This window comes from Triturus cristatus, chromosome 6 (assembly GCF_964204655.1).
Source record: "Triturus cristatus chromosome 6, aTriCri1.1, whole genome shotgun sequence".
Lineage (NCBI taxonomy): Eukaryota > Metazoa > Chordata > Amphibia > Caudata > Salamandridae > Triturus > Triturus cristatus.
Window position 1 is genome coordinate 1346506733 of NC_140589.1, and position 26298 is coordinate 1346533030.

Below are 26298 nucleotides of genomic sequence, written 5' to 3' on the forward strand. Positions count from 1 at the left end.
GCCTCTGGCAAAAGAGTAGTAGCACAAGCCGCTAATCATTGGCATATTGCCAACACCCAAGCCCTACAAACACACTATGACAGGGCCCACTACGACCAATTAGAGACTCTTACAACATCTGCCAGACCAATATAAAACCCAGGCAAATTACCTTGTCCAGGAGGGAAAACTTATTTCAAATGCAGCAATTAAATGTGCGCTTGATGCCGCAGACACTGCCTCTAGAGCAATTAACACAAGTGTGCTCCTTCGACATGCCTGGCTACGCATTTCAGGCTTTAAGCCAGAGGTGCAAACTACCATACTCAGTCAGCCATTCAATCAGGAACAGCTCTTTGGGCCAGCGGCAGACACAGCCCTTGGAAAAATGAAGGACACAGACGGCAAGTCCATGGGAGCATTACAGTCTCCCAAACCATGTGGCTCCTTTCGGCGCTCCTTCTATAGAGGAGCCTCCAAAAATATGGGAGCAGACACCTCCTCTACATTCAAAACCTCTACACAAACATCCCCCAGTAGAGGATATTTTAGAGGCGGATACAGAGGAAACAACAAGGGGCTAGGTCGAGGTAATAACACTCGTACCTCCCCTGCCACAAAACAGTGACTTTCCTCCACTCCCCCCAGATCATTCCACTCCAGTCAGGGGAAGACTAAAACAGTTCCTACCTGTCTGGAACTCATTACAACAGATAAGTGGGTAAGACAAATTATCCAGTATGGTTACTGCTTTGAACTCACAACTACCCCCCCCCCACACACACACACACACACATACCGCCCAAACAGCGTTCCATGTCACCAGACCATCTTACATTCCTCAAACAAGAGGTTCTCTCATTGCTTCAAAAACACGCAATAGAACCAGTTCCCTTAGAACATCCGGGTACAGGTGTATACTCACTCTACTTCCTAATCGCCAAAAAGGACGGGGCTCTAAGACCAATACTCAACCTCAGACCCCTGAATCTGTATATCAACAAAGATCATTTCCATATGATCACTCTTCAACAATTGCTCCCACTACTGCAACAAGGCGATTTCCTTGCCACACTAGATCTCAAGGACGCCTCCTTCTACATTCCCATACATCCTGCCCACAGGAAGTATCTAAGGTTTGTGGTGGAAGGACAACACTACCAGTTTACAGTCCTTCCATTCGGGGTAACAACCGCACCCAGAGTATTCACCAAATGCCTGGCAGTAGTAGCAGCACATCTCGGAAGGCAACAGATTCTTGTCTTCCCGTATCTAGACGACTGGCTAATAAAAGCCAAGTCATTCAACAAATGTGTTCTTTACACTCGCCAAACCATCCAAATCTTACACAACTTTGGATTCACAATAAACTATCCCAAATCTCATCTCCAACCCTCTCACATACATCAGTATCTAGGAGCCACCATAAACACCTCCACAGCCCTAGCATATCCCAGCCCAGCCAGGATAGCCAATATACAAGCTCTTATCACAAAATTCCAAATCCAACACTCTCTTCCAGCAAGTGTTCATGCAACTCATAGCCATGATGGCGTTGTGCATCTTCATTGTGCCTTATGCAAGACTTCAAATGCGTCCCTTGCAAGAATGTCCAGCAGGTCAGTGGAACCAGGCTCACGGACAACTTACAGATCTGGTGTTGGTGGACAGCCGCACACATCGCTCTCTGAAATGGTGGAACATAAAAACCTGTCCAAAGGGCGGCCGTTCCTAGAGCCTCTTCCACAGATAGTGCTGACAACGGACACATCGCTCACAGGATGGGAAGCCCATCTCATCGGCCACACCACTCAAATGGACCACTCAGCAGAAAGTGTTCCATATCAATTACCTGGAACTGCTAGCAGTGTTCCTAGCACTAAAATCATTCCAACTACATCTCCAGAACAAAACTGTCCTCATCCGGACAGACAACATGACAGCCATGAATTGCATACAAAAACAAGGAGGCACACATTCTCTCCAGCTGTCCCAGCTCGCACAGAACATTTGGAGATGGGCCATTCCCCAGAAAATATACCTACTTGCAGAACACGTTCCAGGGGTTCACAATCAAATTGCCGATCTGTTGAGTCGACAAACTCAACAGATCCACGAATGGGAACTACATCCCCAAGTCCTACTGCCCTTTTTCCAACAATGGGGCCAACCAGACATAGATCTGTTAGCCACACACGAAAACGCAAAATGCCCAACCTTCGCCGCCAGGTTTACCCACCCGGAGTCAAAGGGCAATACGATATGGATGAACTGGTCAGGCAGATTTGCGTACGCTTTTCCGCCTCTCCCACTCATTCCATGAGTGGTACGCAAGCTCATGCTACAGTCTCTCAAACTGATCCTAGTAGCTCCCACATGGGCACGCCAGCCGTGGTTCCCAACACTACTGGAACTCTCGCTAGTTCCACACCAAAAACTGCATCTCTCCCCATCCTTATTAACCCAGAACCATGGAAAAATCAGACACCCAGATCCAGGTCAACTGAATCTGGCGATCTGGCTCCTGAAGTCCTAGAGTTCGGTTACCTCAACTTGCCACCACACTGCATGAATATTATAAGAGAGGCCAGAAGACCTGCCACTAGAGCCTGCTATGCTGCAAAATGGAAAAGATTTGCCATTTATTGCACTAACAATCATATAAACCCACTGGATGCATCCATCCAGGACATCATATGCTACTTACTGCACTTGCAAAGATGTAATTTGGCATACTCATCCATACGTCTCCACTTAGCAGCCAACTTACAAAATACACTTGTCACTCTTTAGAGTACCTGCGATCAAAGCCTTCATGGAAGGACTGAAAAGGATTATTCCTCCCAGATTACCACCCTCTCCAGGGTGGAATCTAAACATTGTTCTTACAAGACTCATGGGACCCCCATTTGAATCTCTGCATAAATGCGAGCTACAGTTCCTCACATGAAAAGTGGCTTTCCTTATCGCTATCGCATCCCTCAGAAGGGTAAGTGAGATCCAGGCTTTAACCATACAAGAACCATTCTTACACTTACACCGTAACAAAGTGGTTCTTACAACAAATCCGAAATTCCTTCCAAAAGTCACATCTCCGTTCCATCTTAACCAATCAGTAGAGTTACCAGTGTTCTTCCCAAATCCATACTCGGTAGCTGAAAGAGCGCTTCATACCTTAGACGTTAAAAGAGCCCTTCTTTACTACATTGACAGAACCAAATCATTCCGCAAATCAATTGTTTGTTGCTTTCTCTCCACCACATAAAGGCAACCCCATTTCCAAGTCTGGGATAGCTAGGTGGATAGTTAAATGTATCCAAATATGCTACCACAAGGCTAAACACACACTAACGGTTCCCCCTAGAGCGCATTCCACACGCAAAATAGAGGCTTCCATGGCATTCTTAGGAAACATTCCCGTAGAAGATATTTGTAAGGCAGCCACATGGTCTACAACACACACCTTCACTAAACACTATTGTGTTGACGTGCAAGCAAAGCAACAAGCTTCTGTGGGTCAGGCTGTCCTTAAAACTTTATTTCAAACTGCTGCAACCGATACAGGTGACAACCGCTAGGGGAGATACTGCTATATAGTCTATCCTAAGTGTGAGATCTGCAGCTCATATGCCTCGAACGGAATATGCTACTTACCAGTATGCATCTAGTCTTGGCATGTAGAGCTGCAGAGCCACACACGCCCACCCACCTCCCCGGGACCTGTATCTGTTGCAGCATTGTCTTACTTAGACATCACACATGGACATCTCTTTTCTACAAACTCATTTCCCATCATGGCGAAAAACATTCTGGGGATGGAGTTGATGCCTATGCGCACTGTCGTCCAAGGGAGGAGTCACCTATCTTGTGACCAAAGACTTGTTCTGAAGACAACAACAACCTGCAAGCATCCAAGCCCAACACCAGATGTCGATCTACTATCCTAAGTGTGTGGCTCTGCAGATCTACATGCCAAGAACAGATGCATACTGGTAAGTAGTATATTCCTTTCCTCCATAGGGTAACATTGACTGGTTTCACTTGGAAATTCTTCCAAGTGTCGATTTTTGAAACTTAAAAATATTCACTAAAAATCGCCTGTGTAACAAAAACGATTCCTTTCAACTGTCTACAGGAAATGCACCAGTGTTGAATCCAGGATCCAACCCAGAGTAAGAAAATCATACGTAAAGTAACTGAAATTGCATTTACTTAAAAAGTCCCATTGAGCTCAATGTTATAATTGTGTTGTCAATTGTCCTTTGCAAAGTATTTAACTAAAGCATCTCATTCTGAGAAAGTATATTTTGATAACTATTGTTGGTTCTAAAATAAAACGATATATTTATATATACAAACAGTTGGCCTAGAGTTCAGTTCTTGTGTGTGAGACCATTTGCTGACTGAATGTGTACAACAAATGCTTTACACGGTCCTCTTGTGCTGCCTTACTGCTTGACCAAGCTACCACTTTAGAGAGTAAGGATATATCTAACTTTAGCGATACCAAAGGAGATGATGGACGGAGCGCTTGAGCAAATCGCACTCATCCCCAGTCAACTGATCTGGGTTTAATCCATCATTCTTTAGCTCACTCCACCACCCCAGTTCAGACAAGGCCATATGCAAATCAGTCTGACCCTGTGCCTCATGGCAACAGTCCAGCCCAAACTGCCATGCTCAGATGTAAGTCCCGTGCTCTCCATGCCACTGGTATCAAGCTATCCTGGCTGAAGAGGGGTGAAACCCCGAAACCGGTCCTAGGATGCTTGGTTCCAGTCCAGGGAAGACCTGGCGTGGCAGTTCGGGCTGGACTGTTCCCATGAAGCACAGGGTCAAGACTGATTTGCATATGGCTGGGTTCAAACTGGAATGGCATGGTGAGCAAAAAAAACATGGATTTAGGCCCAGATCTCTGTACTGGGGTGAATGTATGACATTGTTCTGCATTCTGTCCATCAATTGTTGTTTTTGCATATATCTAACTTTAGCATCTGCCAAACCTCTGGGGACTGTGGGCTCTGTACACACTGTACCTATTTGGGGACAGTATATACAGAGCCACTTTCTTACAGTTGGTATTCTGGGTTTAGACTCTGGGCTTACCCAAGGTCAAGGATGCACTCATGTTATACCCTCTGCGGCACTAGGGTGGCAGAGTGCTGAGGCCCAATGTTATTCAACGGGGGAAGGGGGCCTCCAGTTGGTTGCTGCTGACGAGCAGGCCACTGGGTTGTGGGAGCAAAGCTCCTTGACTTGAGCTCAGGGCAAATCGGGATTTAGGCCAGCACAAAAGATGCATCCTCACCGGCTCTGGGGCGGCCGGGTGGAGAGTTCTGTTTTGATATCAGGTGTCTTGTAGCTTTTAATGGGGAGTCTCCAGTTTGCAAACACACAGCAGGCTCGGGGGCAAAGGTCTTCTGGGTGGGATCACCACTTGGAGAGGTAAGTTGGCATCTTGGGGGTTGATTAGGCAGCATCTGTTGAACAACCCAAGGTCATGGGGCGTCGGGTGCACTGGTGCCTTTTAGGGTAGGATCCTCTTACCAGCTCCTGGTCGCGTTCGGGGGGACCTTCCAGTTTGAGGCTGCAGGCATCTGCTGGAGGCTTGATGCAGGTCAGGGGTCGCCGGATCTCGGGTCAGGATCGCCGGAGAGACCTACTCTTCGTGTTTGGCCACTCAAACTCTGGCTTTGGGCATTGGATTTCAGAGTGGTGCAGGCCCGTGGATCCTTGCTGAGCTGGAGTCAGAACAAATCTGGTGTTCACGGGAGACAGTCTTTGAAAGTGAAGGCAGGCAGGTCCTCCGGGGTTTTTGAGGTTGCTGGCTGCAGGACACACCAGGATTTTGCCGGAGCAGGTTCAAGGGGAGACAAGCCGGTAGGGCTGGGGCCAAGTCTGTGGGCGTCTTCCTCCTTGTTAGCTCTGCGCGGCTCTTCAGTCCTTATCTTTGTTTTCGTTTCTGGATCTGAGGAAGCAAGGTTCAGGGTGACTCCTAAATACTACATTTAGGGGTGTTACAGGTAGGTAGAGGGCAGGGACCTGTGGGTACACCCCCTCTTGTGCCATTTTCCAGTGGGAGGGGGGGGGGGGCAGGAGCCTGTCCCTGGTTGGTTTGGTCCCCCCGTCCTCAAGATGGCGGGGACTCGGAGTTGTGCTTCACCTCGCCTCCCCCACCTGAGGGATGGAGTTGGCAGAGGTGGGTCTGGACACTAGCAGTTGGTAGAATTTCAGGGGGCATCTCTAAGATGCCCTCTGTCATGCATTTTACATTAAATCCCACACTGGCATCAGTGTGGGTTTAATGTGCTGAGAAGTTAACCAAACTTCCCAGTTTTCAGTGTAGCCATTATTGTGCTGTGCAGTTCGTAATGATAAACTCCCAGCACCATATACCCTTAATGGCAGCACTGCACTTACAATGCCTAAGAATGGACTTGGGCATTGAAGAGTTACACGGCTCATGCACCTGTACCCTCACCACTGGCATAGTGCACCCAGCTGGAGGGGTGGCTGACCTAGGCCAGGGCAGTGGGTTGTAGGCATGGCACACAGGGATGTGTGGAATGTCAACTTCACTTTTGTTCTGCACCAAGACACACAGCCTGCACAGGCAATGTGAGTGAAAAAGGTGCAGGGCCTCCAAGGGTGACGCAATAAGTGCTGCAGCCCTTAGGGGACTTCCCTGGTCAGTGTCCTGGGTACCTGTGGTATCATTTACCAGGGGGCTACCTGTGGCCAGGGATGCCAATTGGGTTTAGGCTTCAATGCAATTTTAGGGAAGGAATATAGGCCCTGGGTACCTGATTAGCAGGAGCCCAGGGCACACTCAGTCGAAGAACATCAGCAATTCAGCAAAAAAGTGGGGGCTTATCATGCAGAAAGAGGGCTTTTTCTCATATTCTCCTCTTCATTCGTTCTTTAGCCCAGCAGGGCTCTGCTCTGGGCACTCTAAAGGCTATCTTTCACCCATTTTGGCCTTTCTTCGCCTTCCTGATCAACCTTCTTTTTTCAAGTCCACTATTGTAAATAGATTTCTTAAGGGCATTATTCACCTTTTTCCTACTCTTCCTTTCGTAATGCTCCAGTGGGACTTGCATCTTGTTTTGACTTATCTTATGTGCCCTCCTTTCGAGCCACTACATAATTGTCCTCTTAGACTCTTGACTCTAAAGACTGCTTTTCTGGTTGCCATCCCCTCTACTTGCAGGGTGATTGAGCTTCAGGCTGTCTTCTAAGTCTCCTTTCCTTGCTGTTCATCCGGACAAGGTTGTCCTCCGAACTTGACCTTCTTTTCTTTCCAAAGTGGTTACCCACAGGGGGTTCGACTTTTGAGGATGCTCAGTCACATAGGCACTCCGTTGGTCCACATCTCCGCGGGCTGTCTGGTTCAGATACAGGGTGTCTTTTGGCATCTGGACCCGTGCTGGTGTCACAAGCAGTTGGAGGGGGCCTGCAGAAAACTGCTGCCAGTGAGGACTGGAAGTCCAGTCTTGTCAAACCCAAGGTTGGGTTCCGCCTTAGACAGTCTCCACTGTCCCCTGCCTATGACTCCGGCTGTGGGGTGGGCTGAGGTGTCTGGTGGCAGCAGTCAGAGGCTCACTCTTTGTTTCTGCTGAAGAGGGGCAAACAGGACTGTTGGGCCACTCATGATGTGGGTCTCAATGTCCCTGACAGGCAGGTTGGTTTTCCTTGGTGTCAGTACTGGACACAAGCCGTGGCTGCTGCAAGGTGTCGGGTACTTCTTCCTGGGCAGCTGCAGCATCAGCAGTCCGGGTGAGCAGCAGGACATTGAACCGTGCCTGGTTTCTCTGGTGCTTGCGGCTGCAGGGGCGCATAGCTCATCTACTCCAACGGAGTTGTCTGATTTGGGACGCACTGGCAGCCCTACGGTCTTCTTGGAGTGTGCATGGCAGTAGGACGGGTAGGTTTCTCCACTAGGGTTGGGTGCTGCTGGCATGGTTGGCGCCAAATCTGTTGTGCTCCTCTGTTCTCAGGGCTGCAAACTTCAGTCCACTTATTCTTTTGGTTCGTCAAATCTGAAGTCCTGGCATCAGGGGTGCCATCTAAATACTGTATTTAGGAGCATTACAAGAAGTGTTTGGTAGTAGCTAATGGGCTACCTACCTTTAAGGTGACTACACCCTCTATATGACCACTTCCTGTTGGAAGTGGGCATAGCCCTAACCCAGATGACTTAATTCCACCAAAATCCAAGATGGTGGAATTTTCCTAGGCATGTTTACTTCAGGTAGCCACCTTAGGGGCGGTACTAGCCTAAGGGTTAACACTCCTCATGACTAGCTAACTGTCCCTGTCCTAGTGCAAAATGGGCCCTGAGTTGTGGGCGCCATTTTCCGATCCGGGGGAATCCAGGTTTGCATATCACAGGTGGTGTAGGCCATTGAAGCCCTCTCCCTTGATATACCGATTACTATTCATCATGAGTTACGAAGGTAACGCCTTCTGCCAGAGCAGGACTTGTTTCCGACCTTAAAATGTGGGTGCCTCACGTTCAGTGGGATCACAAGCACATCTGTTGTGGCAGGCTGGACAGGACCATTCAGCCAACACATGTTTTCTGTAGGTTTTCAGGGGGTTCTTCTTGGTGCCTGTATTAATAAATCCAACACCGGAATCAGTGTGGGTTTATTAATGCGAGGTGTTTCATACCAAACACCATAGGTTTCAGTGAAGCTATTATGTAGCCGGAAACTCGTTCTGATCAGTGCCCAGTACATACTGTAATATTGCGTCCTTGTTTACTTGTACTGTCAGTAATTGAACTGGCCAGCACAGGGTACAAGCATGTCCTCATGTTATATGCTGCACCCTGCCTTAGGGCTGTACAGCTTGCTGCATGCAGTGTTTGGGGGACAGGGCACACAGGGTGTTTGCCATGTTTTAGCCACTTATTAGTGCACTATCATGCTGCAGCCTGCAGTGGCAGTCCGAATGAGGTTGGTGCTTGATCCCTTAGAGTGGCACAAGATATGTTGTAGCTCTGAGGGGCCCTCTTTAATACCTATGCTGTAGGTACCAGAGCTACCACTGGCAAGGAGCTTAGAGATGCTAAAGGACTGATCAGTTGACCCTTGAACTGGTTTTAGGGACAGAATATGGGCACTTGGAACCTGGTTAGCAGGAAACCCAGTGCACGTGAAAGTTGCATCAAATACCAGGAAAAATGTGGGGGGACTACTGTAACAAAACCCAGTTTCATACATATTAGACCTAAAGTTGATTCTAATGGGGGTAGTTTGTTTACTACTGCCCTATTAAAAATGTTCCTATGTTGGATATCTGAAAGAGACATGTTAGTGATAGATTATTTACCTTAGAATATCCCCAGGTGTTAGACTGGATCCGGAAAGTTTTTGTCAGCAGTACCCGTTGGTAGGCGTCGTCGTACGGCTCCATGTACGTCGCTGGCGTAGCCACAGAGATGTCTTCATCAGAGCTACTTAGACGTGCCCATGCGCGCTGATGTCATGTTTTTCTTTTTCCGTGCAGCAGAGCACATCCAAGAGAGCGGTACCTCCTAGTTAATTTTTAACTTGAATTCTGATAACTTGTTTTCTCATATACTTGAATCCTGGTGCAGTAGGGATGCCCGGGTTTAAGTTCTGTAGGGTCTGCCGTCGAAACATGTCGGTATCGGACCCTCACAACCTGTCTCTTATGCTTGGGGCACGCCCATGACCCAGAGGCATGCCCCGATTGTCGGGCCTTGGCACCGAAAGCTTTGTGCGAGCGTTCCCGAAAGTTGTTGGAGGTCCGGCAATCGGTTCGACGCCGATCGAGGTCCTGCTCCCGTGGGAGGTCAAGGAACCGGTCACAGAGCCATCAGCATCGCTTATCTGGATCGGGGACAGGTATGTCTAGGTGCCATAAAAAGTCAAAGAAGCGACGTCACTCTTCCCCCTACCCCTCACCGGTCGCGGGACGCGGTGGAGGGGGCGGGCGGTGACTCCCCCGTTCCTCCGTTAGTGCCTCTGTTAGTGCCTCTGTTGTTGCCTGCGGCCTACCCACCCTTTCCGGGCCTGCACGCGACTTCGGACGAGGTGCAGGCCTTCATGTCGGCCTTGCGCCATGTGTTTGCCCTATCGGGTCCCTCCGGAGCACCTTCAGGCCCCATGGATTCGTCGGAAAAGTTTGCCTCCGTTCCGCCGCCTCTGGCCTTGCCTACGCCGGCACCATACCCTCCGGCGCCTCCGGCCGTGGCTCATGCCTCGGCGCAGGCCCTGGATCCCTCCCATTCCATTTCTTGGAGGGGAGTTTATCCCACTTCCCAGGGCACCTCGTCCTTACCGGCCTCTTCAGCAACCGGTGGACGAAGGAGTACTGGGAAGGGTATGAGCACCCTCTTGCAGCTCAATGTGAGGATGAGCCTGAATGGGAAGGCGATGTGGAGGTTCCAGAGGATCGGATTTCTCTCCACAACCTGGTACTCTGTCCCCTTCTTCCGTGGCCACGGAGGAGGTTGTGACTTTTTCGGTGGCATTGAGTAGGGCAGCTGAGGCTCTTCACCTCTGGCTCCCCTCTGTTCCTATCAGGACCAATCTCCTGACTGAGGTCCTCAGCCGCAGTCGTCCTCTGCGGAGCAGTTACTGCTCTTCAATGAAGCGCTTACTGATATCCTGTTGGGCACCTGGGTTAAACCTAACACAGGTGTCCCGGTTGACAAGGGTGTGGCGCGCCATCGCCCGGCGCCGGGCGATCCCAGCTTTGTCACACAACACACGACACCTGAGAGCCTGGTTGTCCAGTCTTCTACCTCGCCGAGTGCGTTCCCTTCTGCTCTTCCAGACAAGGAATCTAGAGCAATTTGGGAAAAAGATTTTCACATCTGCCAGCTCTGGGTTGCGGGAGGTGAATAGAGCGTGCCTGCTAGGCCGCTATTCCCATTCTGTGTGGGACACCGTGGCACAGGTGCTGCCTCAGTACCCTGTGGAAGCACGGGTGGATCTCTCCCAAACCATTACCGAAGGGGGAGATGCTGCGAAATTTACTATTCGTTGTGAGCTTGACACGGCCGATTCACTCGGTAGGGCACTTTCCACAACTGTGGCGCTTCGTCGTTATGCTTGGCTCCGCACTACTGGCTTCTCTGGGGATGTCCAGAACACTCTGTTGGACACGCCTTTTGATGGTACGCTCCTCTTTGGTGACAAGGCGAATAGCACCCTAGAACGCTTTAAGGTCTCTCGGGCTACGGCCCAGTCCTTGGGTCTCGCCACCACGCGTACTCCCTCAGGCTCCGCTTTTCGGTCCTTTAAAGCTCCAGGTCGGGGCACCCACGCGAGTTCCTTTCCGACCCGCAAGGCTGCGCAGCCACGGATGTGGGACTCGCCGTGGTGGATCCTGAGGACAGCGGACTGGTCAGTCCACCACCTCCCCTGCTGCCGCCTCTAAACCTTCTTAGTCCGGTGTTTAAGGCCCACCTGATGCCAGTGGGTGGCAGGATTCGCCATTACCTTCTCCACTGGCGTTCCATAACCTAGGACAGGTGGGTTCTGCAAATAGTCCGCAGGGGCTACTCCCTCCCCGTCGAATCTACCTCTCCAGCCATGCCACCTAAGTTCCACCACATGTCGGGGGACCACTTGGCACTTCTGCCATCGGACCGCACTCGATGGCCCCCTTGGCCAAGAGGGCTGTAACTTCCTGCTGGAGAAGTAGGTCGTGGTTGTTACTCCCACTACTTCTTGGTCCTGAAGAAGGACAAAGGTCTGCGCCCTATCTTAGACCTCCGGAACGTCAATCGCTTCCTCCGGAAAGAGAAGTTCAAGATGCTCACGCTTGCTCACGTCTTGTCTGCCCTAGACCCGCAGGAATGGCTGGTAGCGTTGGACTTGCAGGATGCTTATTTTCATATCCCCATCCTGCCAGCCCACCGGCGTTACCTACGGGTCAAGGTGGGCCACGAGCACTTTCGGTTCACCGTGCACCCTTTCGGCCTTATCAGCGCACCTCGGGTGTTCACGAAAGTGATGGCGGTGGACGCAACTCATCTGCGCAGGTCAGGGGTTTCAGTCTTCCCCAATCTCGACGACAGGCAGTTGTCTCCTGTAAGAAAGTGGCTCTGTATATACTGTTCCCAAATAGGTACAGTGTGCACAGAGTCCACAGTCCCCAGAGGATTAGCAGAAGCTAAAGTTAGATACTGCCTTACTGCTCGACCAAGCTACCACTTTAGAGAGTAAGGTTATATCAGAGGACAGTGTAAAGCATTTGTTGTACACACTGTCAGCAAATGGTTTCACACACTCAAGAACTGAACTCTAGGCCAATGGTTTTGTATACAAATGTATAGTTTTTATTTTAGAGCCAACAATAGGTATCAAAATACACTTTCTCAAAATGAGATGCTTTAGATAGATACTTTCAATAGGCAATAGACTTTTGTATGCAATAGTTAGTTGTTGTAATAGGTAACACAATTTCAAACACAATTATACATTAAGCTCAATGGGAATTTCCAGTTAAATGCAATAATTACTTTTTGGATTACTTTTCTTACCACAGGACTGGATCCTAGATTCAGTCCTGGGACATCTCCTGTAAACAGTTGAGTAAAAACGGTTTAGTTACAGTTACGATTTTTAAGGAATATTATTGTATTTTAAATGTTGACACTTGGAAACTTTTTCACATATAATCACCAATGTTATCCTATGGGAGGAAATTCACTTAGAAAAAGTAATCTTCACCCCACTTACCTGCTAACTCAGTGTTTGATCCTGGATCCAGCACTGGGGCATCTCCTGTCAACAGTTGAAAGAATGTGTGTTTGTTATACAGGGGATTTTTAACGAATATTTGTAAGTTTGCAAAATCGACATAAGAACTTCTGGTGAAAACCAGGCAATGTTATCCTATGGAAGGAAAATCAAGTTATAGGTAAGTATGGTTGTAATTACTTTTCAGGGTCAGTGCTGGGCAGCAAGATCCAGCACTGGGATCGCTCTCGATAATAGGTGAGTAAATTCGTTTTCGTAAGTCTGCTGATTTTAGATGAATATTTTAAAGTTTCAAAACTCGACACTTAGAAGAATTTCCAAGTGAAACCAGTCAATGTTACCCAAAAGCCGATAACATCCTTTTCTTCTATAGGGTAAGTACTCGACTGGCAGAGTTAAGGTTCTGGGCATAGACTCGGGGGGGGGGGGGGGGGGGTCTCCCAAGGTCAGGTAGCTACAGTTGTTACCCCCTCAGCAGCACAGGGGCAGCCGGGTGCAGAGTGAGTTAGGCCCAATGTTATCCTATGAGAGGTAGCCGGGCCTTGGTTGGTGGCTGCTGACTAGCAGGCCACGTGGCTGTGGGAGCTGGGCTCCTGGTCACTTGCTCAGGGCAAATGGGGAAGTAGATTAGAGTAGAAGTTGCTCTGCCAGGGGCACTCGGGCGGCTGGGTGCAGGGTGCTTTTGAGCCATCGGGCGCTCAATGGATTTCAAAGGAGAAGCTTAAGAACTAACAAAGGCTGCAAGCTCGGGGACGAAGATTCTGTAGTAGGGGATCTCTGTGTATAGTCATAATCTAGTGAATAGTCCTGCCCATGTGCGTGGACCCCGTAGCAATAAAAATAATCTCTTAAGTTGTCGAACCATGCAGACCTGCATCTACACTTAAGAGAGAATTCAAAGACAGATAATGCAGCCTATATCCACAGGCTACACTGCCCAGTACTTAAACTAGAAAATTCCACCCACATCCACAAACAGCACTGCCTGCCCAGCTTTTTCCACAGAGAAAGAAACCTGCCTCTTCCAGCAAAAGCCTCTGGAATGATAGAGAGGGAGGAATGGAAAGACAAGCCCCATAGGCTGCCATTATGTGGCTCAGAACAGGATACTGTGCCTTTAAAAGAACTTTCCAGAACGTTTCCAGTATCCCAGAATGCACAGCAGGTCCCTTTTACTTTCAGTAGTTTTTTCCGGCTCCTGCTAGCAGGACCCTGGAGCATTGAGCTCTCCATTTTCAAGGGTTTATTTGGATATTGTTCACTTTTCAAGTGCTTATTAAGAACCTTGTTGCCTTCCTTGTGTGCTCTGTGTGGTCAACATGCCTGGCTTGTTTGACAATTGTCCAGAGTGCGAGAGAAAGAAGGCCAAGTCAGACCCACACAGGGTGTGCATCGTCTGCCTTCCCCAGTCCCATGTTCCAGAGGAGTGACATTTGCCAATCTTTCTAAGCCAGGACCCTGAAGGAAAGTATGAAGATCAGGCTCCTGGGCCTGGAGGACAGAAGGCTGAGGGCACAAGGTGGGTCAGGACGGGCTGATTCTGCCCATGCTGAGGCCCCTGGGGGCTCCCCAGGGGCAGGAAGCCCAGCAAACGTCCCCATTCGACGTCGACTACGGCGTCGAGGAGGATGGCTGCAGTCTGCTCACAGTCTCCCCAGGGCTCTGGGGAGAAACTGCGTCGCCATTCGCCGTCGAGGGAGCTGAGCAGTCCGCCGTCGACGACGACAGCATCTTCGTCGACGCCTTCTCCGTCGAGTCATCGGCGTCGAGACCAGTCCCGGCGTAGGCACTCGCCGTCGAGGTGAGGTCGTCGTTCGCCGTCGGCAAAGAGGAGACGGTCCCCGTTGAGGGGATTCCCGACGTCGAGGACCTGTCCCAGGCGTTCGCCGTCGAGGAGGCGTTCGCCGACACCGAGGCAGCGCAGGAGGAGTCCTGACGCCAGGAGTTCCTCGGGGTCACAAAGGAAGAGAACGGAGTCACCGGGCTCGGTGTACACAGTGGTGTATACACCTCCTAAGCCTAGGTCGCCACCCTTTCCTCCTTTGCCAAGGGAGCCCTCACCACGGATCCCTACGCCGCCGCCTCCTCCTCCGCCTCATAACATTCCGGACACACCGTTGGGCCCACCTGTGGCCCCGCCGCGCTCGTTGTCATTGCCTAGGTATCCGACTACCCCGAAGAGAACTCCGAGGCTGCGGCACCAGGTTAAGCCCAGATCGCGCTCCCGCTCCGGACGGAGAGGAAGATCACGGAGCCGTGGACGGTCGTCATCGACATCTGAGCAACGCCCCAGGAGGCGCAGAGCCAGATCCCGCACCCAATCGTCTGCCAGGGACTGCTCGCCGCCGCTGTCGGACTCGCCAGGGACGGGAGTATCGCCTGTCGACGATATAGTCTCCTTCCAGGAGGTGCTACTGAGGGGTGCGGCCAAGCTAGGGATCACGGTGACGGTGCCAACACCTACGACGTCCGTGATCTTCGAGACGCTGCACAAGAAGCACCTGCCTCGCCCCCTGCTGCCACTAGTGCCGGGATTGGTGGAGCCCGCTACGAAGTTGTTCCTCACTCCGGCGGTGACGAAACCAGCCCCCTCACGGCTCCTAAAGAAGTATCGGGCGCCGGAATCGGACCCGACCTTTCTGAGGATGGACCCGAAACCGGACTCGGTCATTGTGACGGCGGCAAGGAAGCAGCATGCTACCACTCCCTCGACAGTGCCGCCTGATAAGGATAGCCGTTGGCTAGACTCGGCGGGCAGAAAGGTCTGTGGGACGGCTTCTGTTGGGGCGCTACGACCGTGCCCTATGGGTGTCTCTCCAGCAGTACGCGGAGTTGCTGCCTCGCGACAAGGAGGACTTTCTAGAGACTTTGCGTGAGGGGATGCTGGTGTGAAATCAGATTATCAGCGCGGCCGCGTCTCTGTTAGCGGCACATGGATATTGTCATGGCATCAACCAACGGCGTCACGCTTGGCTTCGCCTTACCTCACTCAAACCGGAGGCACAACAAAGAGTGGCCAACTGCCTTTCTCGGGGGAAACCCTGTTCGGCAAGCATGCGGATGACGAAATGGCCCGCATGAAGACGGAGGCAGAGACCCTGACGGCTGTCGGGTTAGAGAAGCCTGAAGAAAAAGCGCCTGTTCCAGAGACGGTTCGGGGCTGCAGGCAGAGGGCGTGGGCAGGCCTCGGGACAGCAGCAGTTCCGGAAACCCTTCCAGAAGCGCCAGAAGGGTAGAGGCGGCCAGCAGTCCGCTACAGCGACCAAGGGCCCGGCTGGGTCTCGGCCCTGAGCGATTACTTCCCCTGCAACCGTTACCCACTCCAGTGGGGGGAAGCGTTCAATCTTTTTGGGCAGAGTGGAGAAAAATTACTCAGGACAAGTGGGTGCTGAATATTGTTTGCAATGGATACAGTCTTCGGTTCATCAGCCCGCCTCCAGCGATTCCGCCGGTAAGCTCACGGTATCAACTGCGAGAGCTCCAGGCAGAGGCAGACATCCTGTTAAGGAAAAAGGCGGTGGAAGACGTACCTCTGTCTTAAAGGGGAAGAGGTCTGTACTCTCGGGTCTTCCTGGTTCGCAAGAAGGACAAGAACGAGTTCAGGCCCATTCTGGATTTGCGGCAAGCAAACAAATGGATTCGCAGAGAGAAATTCCGCATGCTATCGTTGCATCAGATTTACCCTCAGCTGCAACGGGGAGACTGGCTCTGTGCCATAGACCTACAGGATGCGTACTTCCATGTGCCCATTGCACAGAAACACAGGAAGTTCCTGCGATTCCAAGTCGGCGCCAATCCTTATCAATACACAGTACTGCCAATCGGGCTAAAGTCTGCGCCCAGGACCTTCTCGAAGTGCATGGCAGTGGTAGCTGCACACCTGCGGAGGAACAAGGTGTTTGTCTACCCGTACCTGGACGATTGGTTGATCAAGGCCTCCTTCTCGGAAGCACAAGCGCACTTCCAGAAGACGTGCGTTCTCTTGAACAAGCTGGGGTTGCACGTCAACATGTCCAAGTCTGTCCCGACTCCGGTCCAGTGCATACAGTACTTGGGGGGGGCCTCCATCAATACGCTGTCAGCAAGCGTGTCTCCTTCGGAGGAGATACGGTTATCACTCCTTCGGAAGGCTCAGGCTCTTATGACCGCTCCATCGACGACAGTGTCTTCGCTGCTGGGATCGATGGCCTCATGTATCTTCCTCACGCACGTCTGCACATGAGACCACTGCAGGAGTGCTTGGAGGATCAGTGGGATCAGAGGACAGGTTCTTGTGACGACAAGATACGGCTGTCTCTGCATGCTCTTTAGTCGCTGAAGTGGTGGTGTTCGGCGGAAAATCTCCTCAGGGGGGTTCCCTTCCACAAGGACATTCCCACGAAGAGTATCGTGACGGATGCGTCTCTCCAAGGCTGGGGAGCGCATTCCGGAGACTTACAGATACAAGGAAATTGGTCCCCGTTGGAGTCGACGTACCACATCAATTTCCTAGAACTCAGAGCCGTTTACTTGGCATTGAAGGCCTTCCATCCGTCCTTCCAGACCAACTCGCTGCTGATACAGACGGACAATACAACCACGATGTATTACCTCAACAAGCGGGGGGGGTCGAGATCGCGCACTCTGTCGCAGGAGGCGCAGGCGATCTGGCACTGGCTTCTGGCCCGAGGACTGACTATTACGGCCACGCATCTGCCAGGGGTACAGAATGCTCAGGCGGACGCCTTGAGCAGGCTGATTCAGGAAAACCACAAATGGGTCATAAACGACGAAGTACTAGGAGAAGTCTTCGCAAGGTGGGGGACTCCAGACGTAGATCTGTTCGCCACAGCCGAAAACAGCAAATGCCGAGACTTCGCATCCAGGTACTACCAGCGGGGGACGCTGGGCAATGCACTATGGATCGACTGGTCAAACAGCTTTCTGTACGCTTTTCCACCCATTCCCCTGATTCCGGCGGTGCTCATCAAGCTGTCCCAGTCCGGGGCGCGGATGATCCTGATTGCCCCGGAATGGCCCAGACAGTGGTGGTTCACGGACCTGCTTCACCGGTCTCTCCTTCCTCACATACGGCTGCCGTGCAGGCCGGACCTTCTCACGAAGTTCGGGGGGCAGTTGGTGCACCCCAACCTCTCGTCTTTGAGTTTGGCGGCATGGCTCCTGAGATAGTGCAATATGGCCATTTGAATCTATCAGCAGATTGTATGGATATACTGAAGGAGGCTAAGCGACCTTCCACTAGGACATCCTATGCTTACAAGTGGAAGAGATTCTGCATCTGGTGCAAGTCCAAGCACTTTGACCCGACGACATGTAAGGAAGATGTCATCCTTCCGTACCTTTAGCATTTGGCACAGTCTGGCCTTAATTTCCATTCCATTAAGGTCCATCTCGCTGCTTTGACTGCTTACAGGAAATGCCCTTCACAGACTTCCTTCTTTCAGATCACTGTGATCAAGGATTTTTTGGAAGGCTTGAAGAAAGTGTTCCCTCCTGTCAGCCTTCCCTCGCCTTCATGGGAATTGAATGTGGTGCTGTCCAGATTGATGAAGGAGCCTTTTGAACCTATTCACAAGGCTTCGTTGCAGCACCTGTCTTGGAAGGCGGCGTTCCTAGTGGCCATTACGTCGGCCCACAGGGTGAGTGAACTTCAGGCGTTGTGTTGCCAAGAACCTTATACGGTATTTCATGCTGCTAAGGTTGTTATGCGTACTCACCCTAAATTTCTTCCTAAGGTTATATCTGATTTTCATGTCAACCAGACCATAACTTTACCTACGTTTTTTCAGAATCCCTCTTCTCCAGCGGAAAGGTCTCTACATTCCCTGGACGTTAGGAGGGTGTTGAAGTTTTATCTTGATAAGACCAAAGATATTCGTAGGTCAGACCAATTGTTTATCGATTATGGATCAGTCAGGACCGGTCTTGCTACTTCCAAACAGTCCATCTCTCGGTGGATTGTGTCCTGTATACAATTGTGTTACCAAAAGGCTAATAAGACCTTAGGGGGCATCTAAGGCTCATTCCACCAGGGGCAAAGCTGCCACGACTGCTTTGCTGCGTAATGTTCCGATTGCAGAAATCTGCAAGGCGGCCACTTGGAAGTCGGTCCATACCTTTGCTGCGCATTACTGTCTGGACACGGATGCCAGGGCAGATGCTCAGGTTGGGCAGGCTTCGCTGCGAAATTTGTTCGCACAGTAGTGTTATTATTTTGTAGTCTTCTCCACCGCCGTTTTGGTGTGGGGATGGGCTTGCCATTCTAATCACTAGATTAGACTATACACAGATCCCCCTACTACAGAAGGAGTAGTTTCTTTTCTGTAACTCCAGTTCTGTAGTAGGGGTATCTCTGTTATAGTCATAAGCACCGGCCCTCCTACCCGGTGGAGAGATAAATGTTAATGTAAGGAATGCTACAGGTCTGGCGTGTTACGTCTGCAAAAAGAACTGAAAGTAAAAGGGACCTGCTGTGCATTCTGGGATACTGGGAAAGTTCTGGAAAGTTTTCTTAAAGGCACAGTATCCTGTTCTGAGCCACATAATGGCAGCCTATGGGGCTTGTCTGTCCATTCCTCCCTCTCTATCATTCAAGAGGCTTTTGCTGGTAGAGGAAGGTTTTTCTCTGTGGAAAAAGCTGGGCAGGCAATGCTGTTTGTGGATGTTGGTGGAATTTTCTAGTTGAAGTACTGGGCAGTGTAGCCTGTGGATATAGGCCGCATTATCTGTCTTTAAATTCTCTCTTAAGTGTAGATGCAGGTCTGCATGGCTTGACGACTTAAGAGATTATTGCTCCGGGGTCCACGCACATGGGCGGGACTAGTCACTAGATTATGACTATAACGGAGATACCCCTACTACAGAACTGGAGTTACAGAAAAGAAACTACTTCGAGAGGTAAGTTGGGTAGTTGGAGGATAGGTAGGCACCCAGGAGTTGGGCACAGGGGGCCGCGGGGCGCCAGGTGCAGGGGTGCCTTTTGGTGTCGGGAAATGTTACCCTCTGCTGGTCGCGGTTAGAGGGGTCCCTGGTTCTGAGGCTGCAGGCGTCTGGAGCATCGAGGTGGGTCTTTGGGTGCTGGATTCAGGGTCACAGTCGCTGGGGGACGTCCTCGTGGTCTTTGTACACTCCAGCACAGGCCAGGCTTGGCGGGTGCAGAGTGAGCAGGGTTCGCGGTTCCTGGCTGATGCCAGGGGTTAGAAGCTGGTTCTGAGCAGAACCACTGCTCATGGGAGTCCCAGGTAGTTGGTCACAAGGCAGTCGGGTCCTCTGGGGTTTTTGAGGTTGCTGACCACTGGAGATGCCGGGGTTTAGCTGGAGCAGGTTCGAGGGTTGACAGGCCGGTAGGGCTGGGGCCAACTCAGTTGGTGTCTTCTTGTTAGCAGCTGCACAGCAGATTGTCTTGTTCCTTGTTCTTCTTTCTTGTTTCGGAATCTGGATCTGAATAAGAAAGGTTCAGGGTGCCCCTAAATACTAAATTTAGGGGTGTTACAGGTAAGTAAAGGGCAGGGACCAATGGGTCCCCTCCCTGGGGTGGGTACACCCCCTATCCTGCCACACTCCTATTGGAAGGGGGCAGTAGCCCAGTCCTGATTGGGCAGGGCTTCCATCTTCAAGATGGCGAGAGCCCAGAAATGTGCTTGTCCTCGCCTCCCCAACCTGATGGGTGGGGTTGGCAGTCTGGCACACCCCCTTTCCTTCCTTGGGGTTTCTGGCCAGTCTTCCCGCCAGAGTGGGGGTCAGAACCGGTAGGGGCCAGTTGCGGAGTACAGCAAGTGACCTGGAGAATCTCACAAAGGCAGCATGCCTTTGAAGCTTCCGCTGCTCATCCTGGGGGACGAGACCTATCACCTCACCCAAGATGTGCATTGTTGCAGGCCTAGGACAGCAGATGGCTCTCTACCCAGGGGTCCAGCAACATGTCTGCTGTGTGGCAGCCCCTCAGACAAGACGTGGACTGTAGGGTAGGTTCAGGGGGCATCTCTAAGATGCCCTCTGTCGTGCATTTGTACATTAAATCCCACACTGGCATCAGTGCGGGTTTAATGTGGTGAGAAGTTTGATACCAAACTTCTCAGTCTTCAGTGTTGCCATTATGGTTCTGTGGAGTTCGTGTTTGACGAGCTCTCAGCACCATGTACTCTCTTAAATGGCAGCACTGCACTTACAGTGCCCAGGAATGGACCTGGGTACTGTAGGGGCACAGGGCTCCTGCACCAGTGCCCACACCACTGACATAGGGCACCCAGCTAGAGGGGTGGTTGATGTATGCCAGGGCAGTGTAGGTGATGGGCATGACACACAGGGATGTGGCGGACTCGGAAAGGTAACACACATGAAATGAGGCATTGGAAGTTATGGTGCTCACTCAACATGGCGCAATCGGAGCTTGGTGTGCTGAGCGTGGTTTCATGACATATCTTAGTTTAATTTAATTTATTTTGTTACTCGGACGTGAGGGTCCGAATTATTGTCCTGACTTACGGATTTTATTACTATGTGTTTGAGGAGTATGACTCCATATGTCCGTGATGGGTGTGACTCATCTATAGACTTGCCAGTGCTCAGGTACTATGTGTCTATTTGTTCGGGGAATGCACATGTCATTTAGTGTTTGTCTTTGTCATTTTTCTATTTCTTTATCAATAAAAAGGATTTGAAATAAAAAAAAAAAGTAGGCCATAAAGCGATTTTGGTATTTCTGGGTCAATTAGAAGAGCCATTTTCCACCTTTAGGTTGCAGTCCAAGGTGTCCTTTTACCCTGTGTTCTTCCCCATTAAAATGCCATGAAAAGTTGCTTAGTTTTTCATTAGTTAAGTTTTAAAGTTTATTTACCTTTTTTCTTAATGGAAAAAATAAATTAAAATAGGCCAACATAGCCTACATGTGGGTACATACAATGTTTATAATCCATGCCTCTTTATCAAAATACAATTTGTATTGATTATAAACCTGTTCTCACATATTGGCCAGATTAGTCGATATTAATAACTTAAATGAGCATTTCTGTGAAAGTGAAATATTATACCTGCTTGCACGTGCAGGCAACTTGAGTGCTGTATAAATAAGGCAAGACCCCGATGTCTAAGGGTTTGCAATCTAGAAGTATTGCACAGTTGATAAATAATATTATAAAGATGGCTAGAGTACGATTTGTATAAAGATGTCGATGGATTGCCAGGGGTGCGGCCTGGATGCCTATGCTGTCTCATTCTTAAACGTGTAATTATAACTGTACTGTGACCATAGATATATTTTGAACATCCCATAATTGGCATTTCAGCAGCTTGGAATTAATAGTAATGCAGGCTTGAGATGTAAATTGTTTTGAGGTTATTGATGAGATTGTAAATATAGATTTATCGAAAGATTTGTTGATAGATGTATATAGAGAGATATATATGTGAAATATACTGACTAAACCTGGCTATGGCTTTTATGCAGGTGAAATGGTTACAAAACAGCCTTTGATCAGAAGTATGCGAACTGTGAAAAGGGAAACTTTGAAACTTATTTCTGGGTGGGTGAGCCGATCCAATGATCCTCAAATGGTAAGTTCTATGTTTTTTGTATGTTTTTACTTTTTATCTGCAGCACTTGTGACCTGAGACGGCATGCCCTACTCCTCCTCTTCCTCCCCGCCCCCTCCCCCCCTATAAGAATTACACTTTTCTGATGTCCTGTTTGCGTTCCATGTACAGCAGGGACTGACAGTGATGGTTAACATGGAATTGGCTGCCCTATCTTGCCGATTCCTACAATGAACCGCTACTGATTCTTTCATAGGAGTTTGACTCCTGGGGGTCAAGCTCGTTTGTAATGGCAGGCTGGCTAAGGACAGTCCATCAGCAACACTAGTGGTTGGTAGGTTTTCAGGAGGCACCTCTAAGGTGCCCTTTAGGTGCATATCAATAAATCATTCATTGGAATCAGTTTTGGGTTAATAAGAGGTGTTTGGTACAAAACACCATATGTGTTGGTGAAGCCATTATGTAAAAAGGAAAACTTTTTTACCAGTGCAAACCTTAAGATGGCTTCCCTGCTTACTTGCAATATCTAGTAAAATATCTAGATATCACCGGGGCATATCTGATAGTACAGATATGTCCTCACATTAAATATAATGCACCCTACCTTAGTGCTCAAGGGCAGGATCACTGAGGTCTGGTTAGCAGGCCTCTGGGCACTCAATCAAAAATAAGCATCTAGTAGGTAAAAAGGGGGCAGAAATTGGTGGATGTAGGGGTAAATTCATCAAAAGCCCAGTTTCCTACACTGTGCGCTAAATAAAAGGGTTGGGAGGAGAGGGGGCTTTACATTTTAAGGATCAACTCCTTGCAGAAAAATTATACTGTGTTCACAAATTTGTGTTTAAATGTTCTGTGGCTATGACTTGAACGCATTAGATATGCAGGCTTCAATATTATCTGTATAATGACAATGGGATGGCTAACTTACTCTGCTGAATAGTCTATTGCATGTTTGTACATTAACCTCCAGAATTCAGGTGTTAAACGCCCTCTCCAAATTGTGGTTAGCTCTCTATAATTGGTGATTTAGAAAGCTATGGATGTGCTAGAATTTTCTGCATCTGCCACTGGGTGAGGCTTACTTGCTGAATGGAATTCTTTCAGCCTGTAGCCTGCTTCCCTTCAATGAATTGTTTCTTGTTCTTTTTGTGTTGGATTTTTTATTTACTCCAGTATTGGAGCTTTCTTAGATTCACATGCCTGAATCATTCCCCGTCGTCGAGACAGGAGTCTCCGGTACATAAATAAGCAATGCTTAGTAGTATAGCAAACTGAAAAGAGGCCTAGGCCCATTTCCCCTTTGCAACCCATAACCTTCGTTATGTAAAAAAGGACCAAACTTGTCTCTGAACCAATCAGAGCCTCTTACCCTCTAGAACACTCCTGAGAGAACCTCTTGCCCTCAGATTTTCTACCACACGTTGTGTTAAGGAGTCTCCTTTGAGCTCTGCTCAAGTTCTACAGTTTATTTCTACTTCACTCTGGATTTGAGTTCTTCAACTAATTTGATAATTTTTGATAACTGCCTTTTTCTTCACCAACTCCTGACAATGGCTGACAGAGAAGAAAGGTTTATTTAGAGCCTGTGCTACCTGTTCAAAGAAAAGGCGAAATACAGACGACCCTCATAAAGATTGCATATACTGTCTTTATCCAGACCATCAGGCAAAGGACTGTAAGGTATGTCGTACCTTTTCTAATAAAACACTGAGGGATCGTGAATGAAGGCTTTTACTATGGCTTCAAAAACTTAAAACCAGTAAAGACTTCATGTCTAGTGACAGTGATGAGGCGTCTACAACTTCTAGGAGATCTCAGAAAAGAAGCAGATCTCCTCAGGCTCATACCTCAGGGGATAAACCTGAGAAGGCCCTTAAAAAGACCACTATTGGGTCTTCTGGGCACAGTCCCTCAAAATCTCCTCCACGTAAGGAAAAGGAGAGCAAGGGTTATGCTTCAGGGGTAAAACATGCAAAGAGGAAAAGCTCAGAGCCCTCAAGCACCCCCTAAAGTCAAACATTCATTCAAGAAGCCGGCCTCCACACCTACCAAGGAAAAATTGGAGAAATCTACGTCAACGGGAGCGTCAATAAAGAAAACTGAGGTAAAACGTACTTCTAATGCTATACCTCCATCGACGGTGGCAGTGTCGACGCCGAGACCTTCGACCACGATCACGTCGTCGACTGGATCGTCGACGGCGGCAACAGGATCGTCGATGACAGTAACGGCATCGACGATGATAGTTTTGACGGATATCTCGTCGACTAGAGAAAACCCCCCAGAAAAACGGGAATTTGCCAGGAAGAGAATTACCCCAGAACTTACCTCTCCAAGTAAGGTGACTCCTCTGGTACCATCCCCCTGTTAGAGGAGGAAGAGTCACGATTATCTCATTCCGTCACCTTAGTCTCCTTCACCGAAACCTGTTGCTTCTCCTCCGGAGGACGTGGGGGAGGGTCTCAAGGTTATGGAGATTCCAGCAACGGTTACTCCAGTACTCGCCAGGCTGGACAAGAAATATTAAGCGCCCTCTGATGCTCCAGCTTGTCTACGAGGCCACCCCAAGCCGGACTCTGTTATAACCCAGGCGGCTCAGCAGAAATCGAGGAATCCATCTGCTCCGATTACGACACCTCCCGACAGAGAGGGTAGGCGCTTGGACAATGTGAAGAAGAGATTTTCTTCCGTATCTGCCCTTCTAGTTAAGGCGGCGAATGCCCTGGCCATTCTGGGCAGGTATGATAGGCAAATGTGGTGTGACCTCTCGCCTTACATAGACAGCATTCCAGAAGCTGATAGACAGGAGGCCAAAAATATCCTCCAAGAAGGAGAAAGGACTTTGGCTGAAGTGATAGATTGCGCATTGGACATTGCGACCATGGCCTTCAGATCTTTGGGAGGAGCAGCATTCTTACACCGGCAAGGATGGCTGAGAGCAACTGTGTTTAGACCTAAAGTCCAAAATAAAATCTGGGACCTTCCCTTCAATGGAGAGGATTTGTTTGGAAAACACATCGAGGCTCTGCAGAGTATCAAAGATGCCGACACCGCAAAATCACTGGGAACGCTGCAATATAGCAAGGTTCCTTTTCGAGGCTCTTGAGGTAGGGGCCAATCCTCGTATAGAGGAGGTTACCAACAAGGCAGATGCACTTCTTACTCCACCTCATCTCAGCCCTACCGTCAGCGGTATACACAACGACAAACAGGAGGCTACACAAAATCTACTCCTAGAGGTCAAGGAGGTCGTCAGGGGAAGGGCAACACCCGACGACAATGACAACTTTCTGACTCAGGCTCCACCTATTCCTCTTATGTCACATGTTCCCATGGGTGGAAAAATTGCTTATTTTCAAAATTGGCAGCAAATAACTACAGACCAATGGATCCTCAACATAATACAATTCGGACACACTCTAGAACTTCTGCAAACGCCCCCTTGTACACCGCCAAAACATCAAGAGGTAAAACACTTAAATCAGGTGCGTCCGGAGATTCGGACAATGCTCCGAAAGAGAGTAATAGAACTGGTACCTTACTCAAGAGAGGAAGGGGATTTTATTCCCGTTTTTTTCTAGTCAAGAAAAATATTCTCCAATGGTGTCCTATTTTGGACCTCAGGTCCCTAAACACCTATCTCAAGAAACAATCTTTCAGAATGGTTTCCCTACAAGATATTCTGCTGCTCTTAGACCCAGGAGACCACATTGGACCTACCGGATGCGTACTTTCACATCCATCCTTCCCACAGGCAGTTTCTTAGGTTCATGGTGGCCGGAGAGCATTACCACCAATTCAAGGTACTGCCTTTCGGCCTGAAGTCAGCCCCGAGAATTTTTACGTAATGCCTGGCCCCAGTGGCAGCTGTTCTAAGGAAACAGACACCAAGTATTCCTTACCTCGACGACTGGTTGGTCAAAGCGCCATCAGCAGCATCGGCCCGGTCGTCAACAACGGCTTGCATGGAGTCTTCAGCCGACACGAAACATCACCTTCTTGGGAGCAATACTAGACATAGAGGTAAACAAAGCGTTCCTCTCTA

General features: G+C 49.5%; 1 protein-coding gene across 1 annotated transcript in view; it reads left to right on the forward strand.

Annotated features, from left to right (window-relative positions):
• XPO1 (exportin 1) overlaps positions 1 to 26298 on the forward strand; it is a 908600-nt gene that overhangs the window by 752339 nt on the left and 129963 nt on the right. The window contains exon 19 of the mRNA XM_085612347.1: positions 22168 to 22274. Within this exon, the coding sequence (XP_085468473.1) occupies positions 22168 to 22274 (107 nt within the window). The remainder of the gene's footprint in view (positions 1 to 22167; positions 22275 to 26298) is intronic.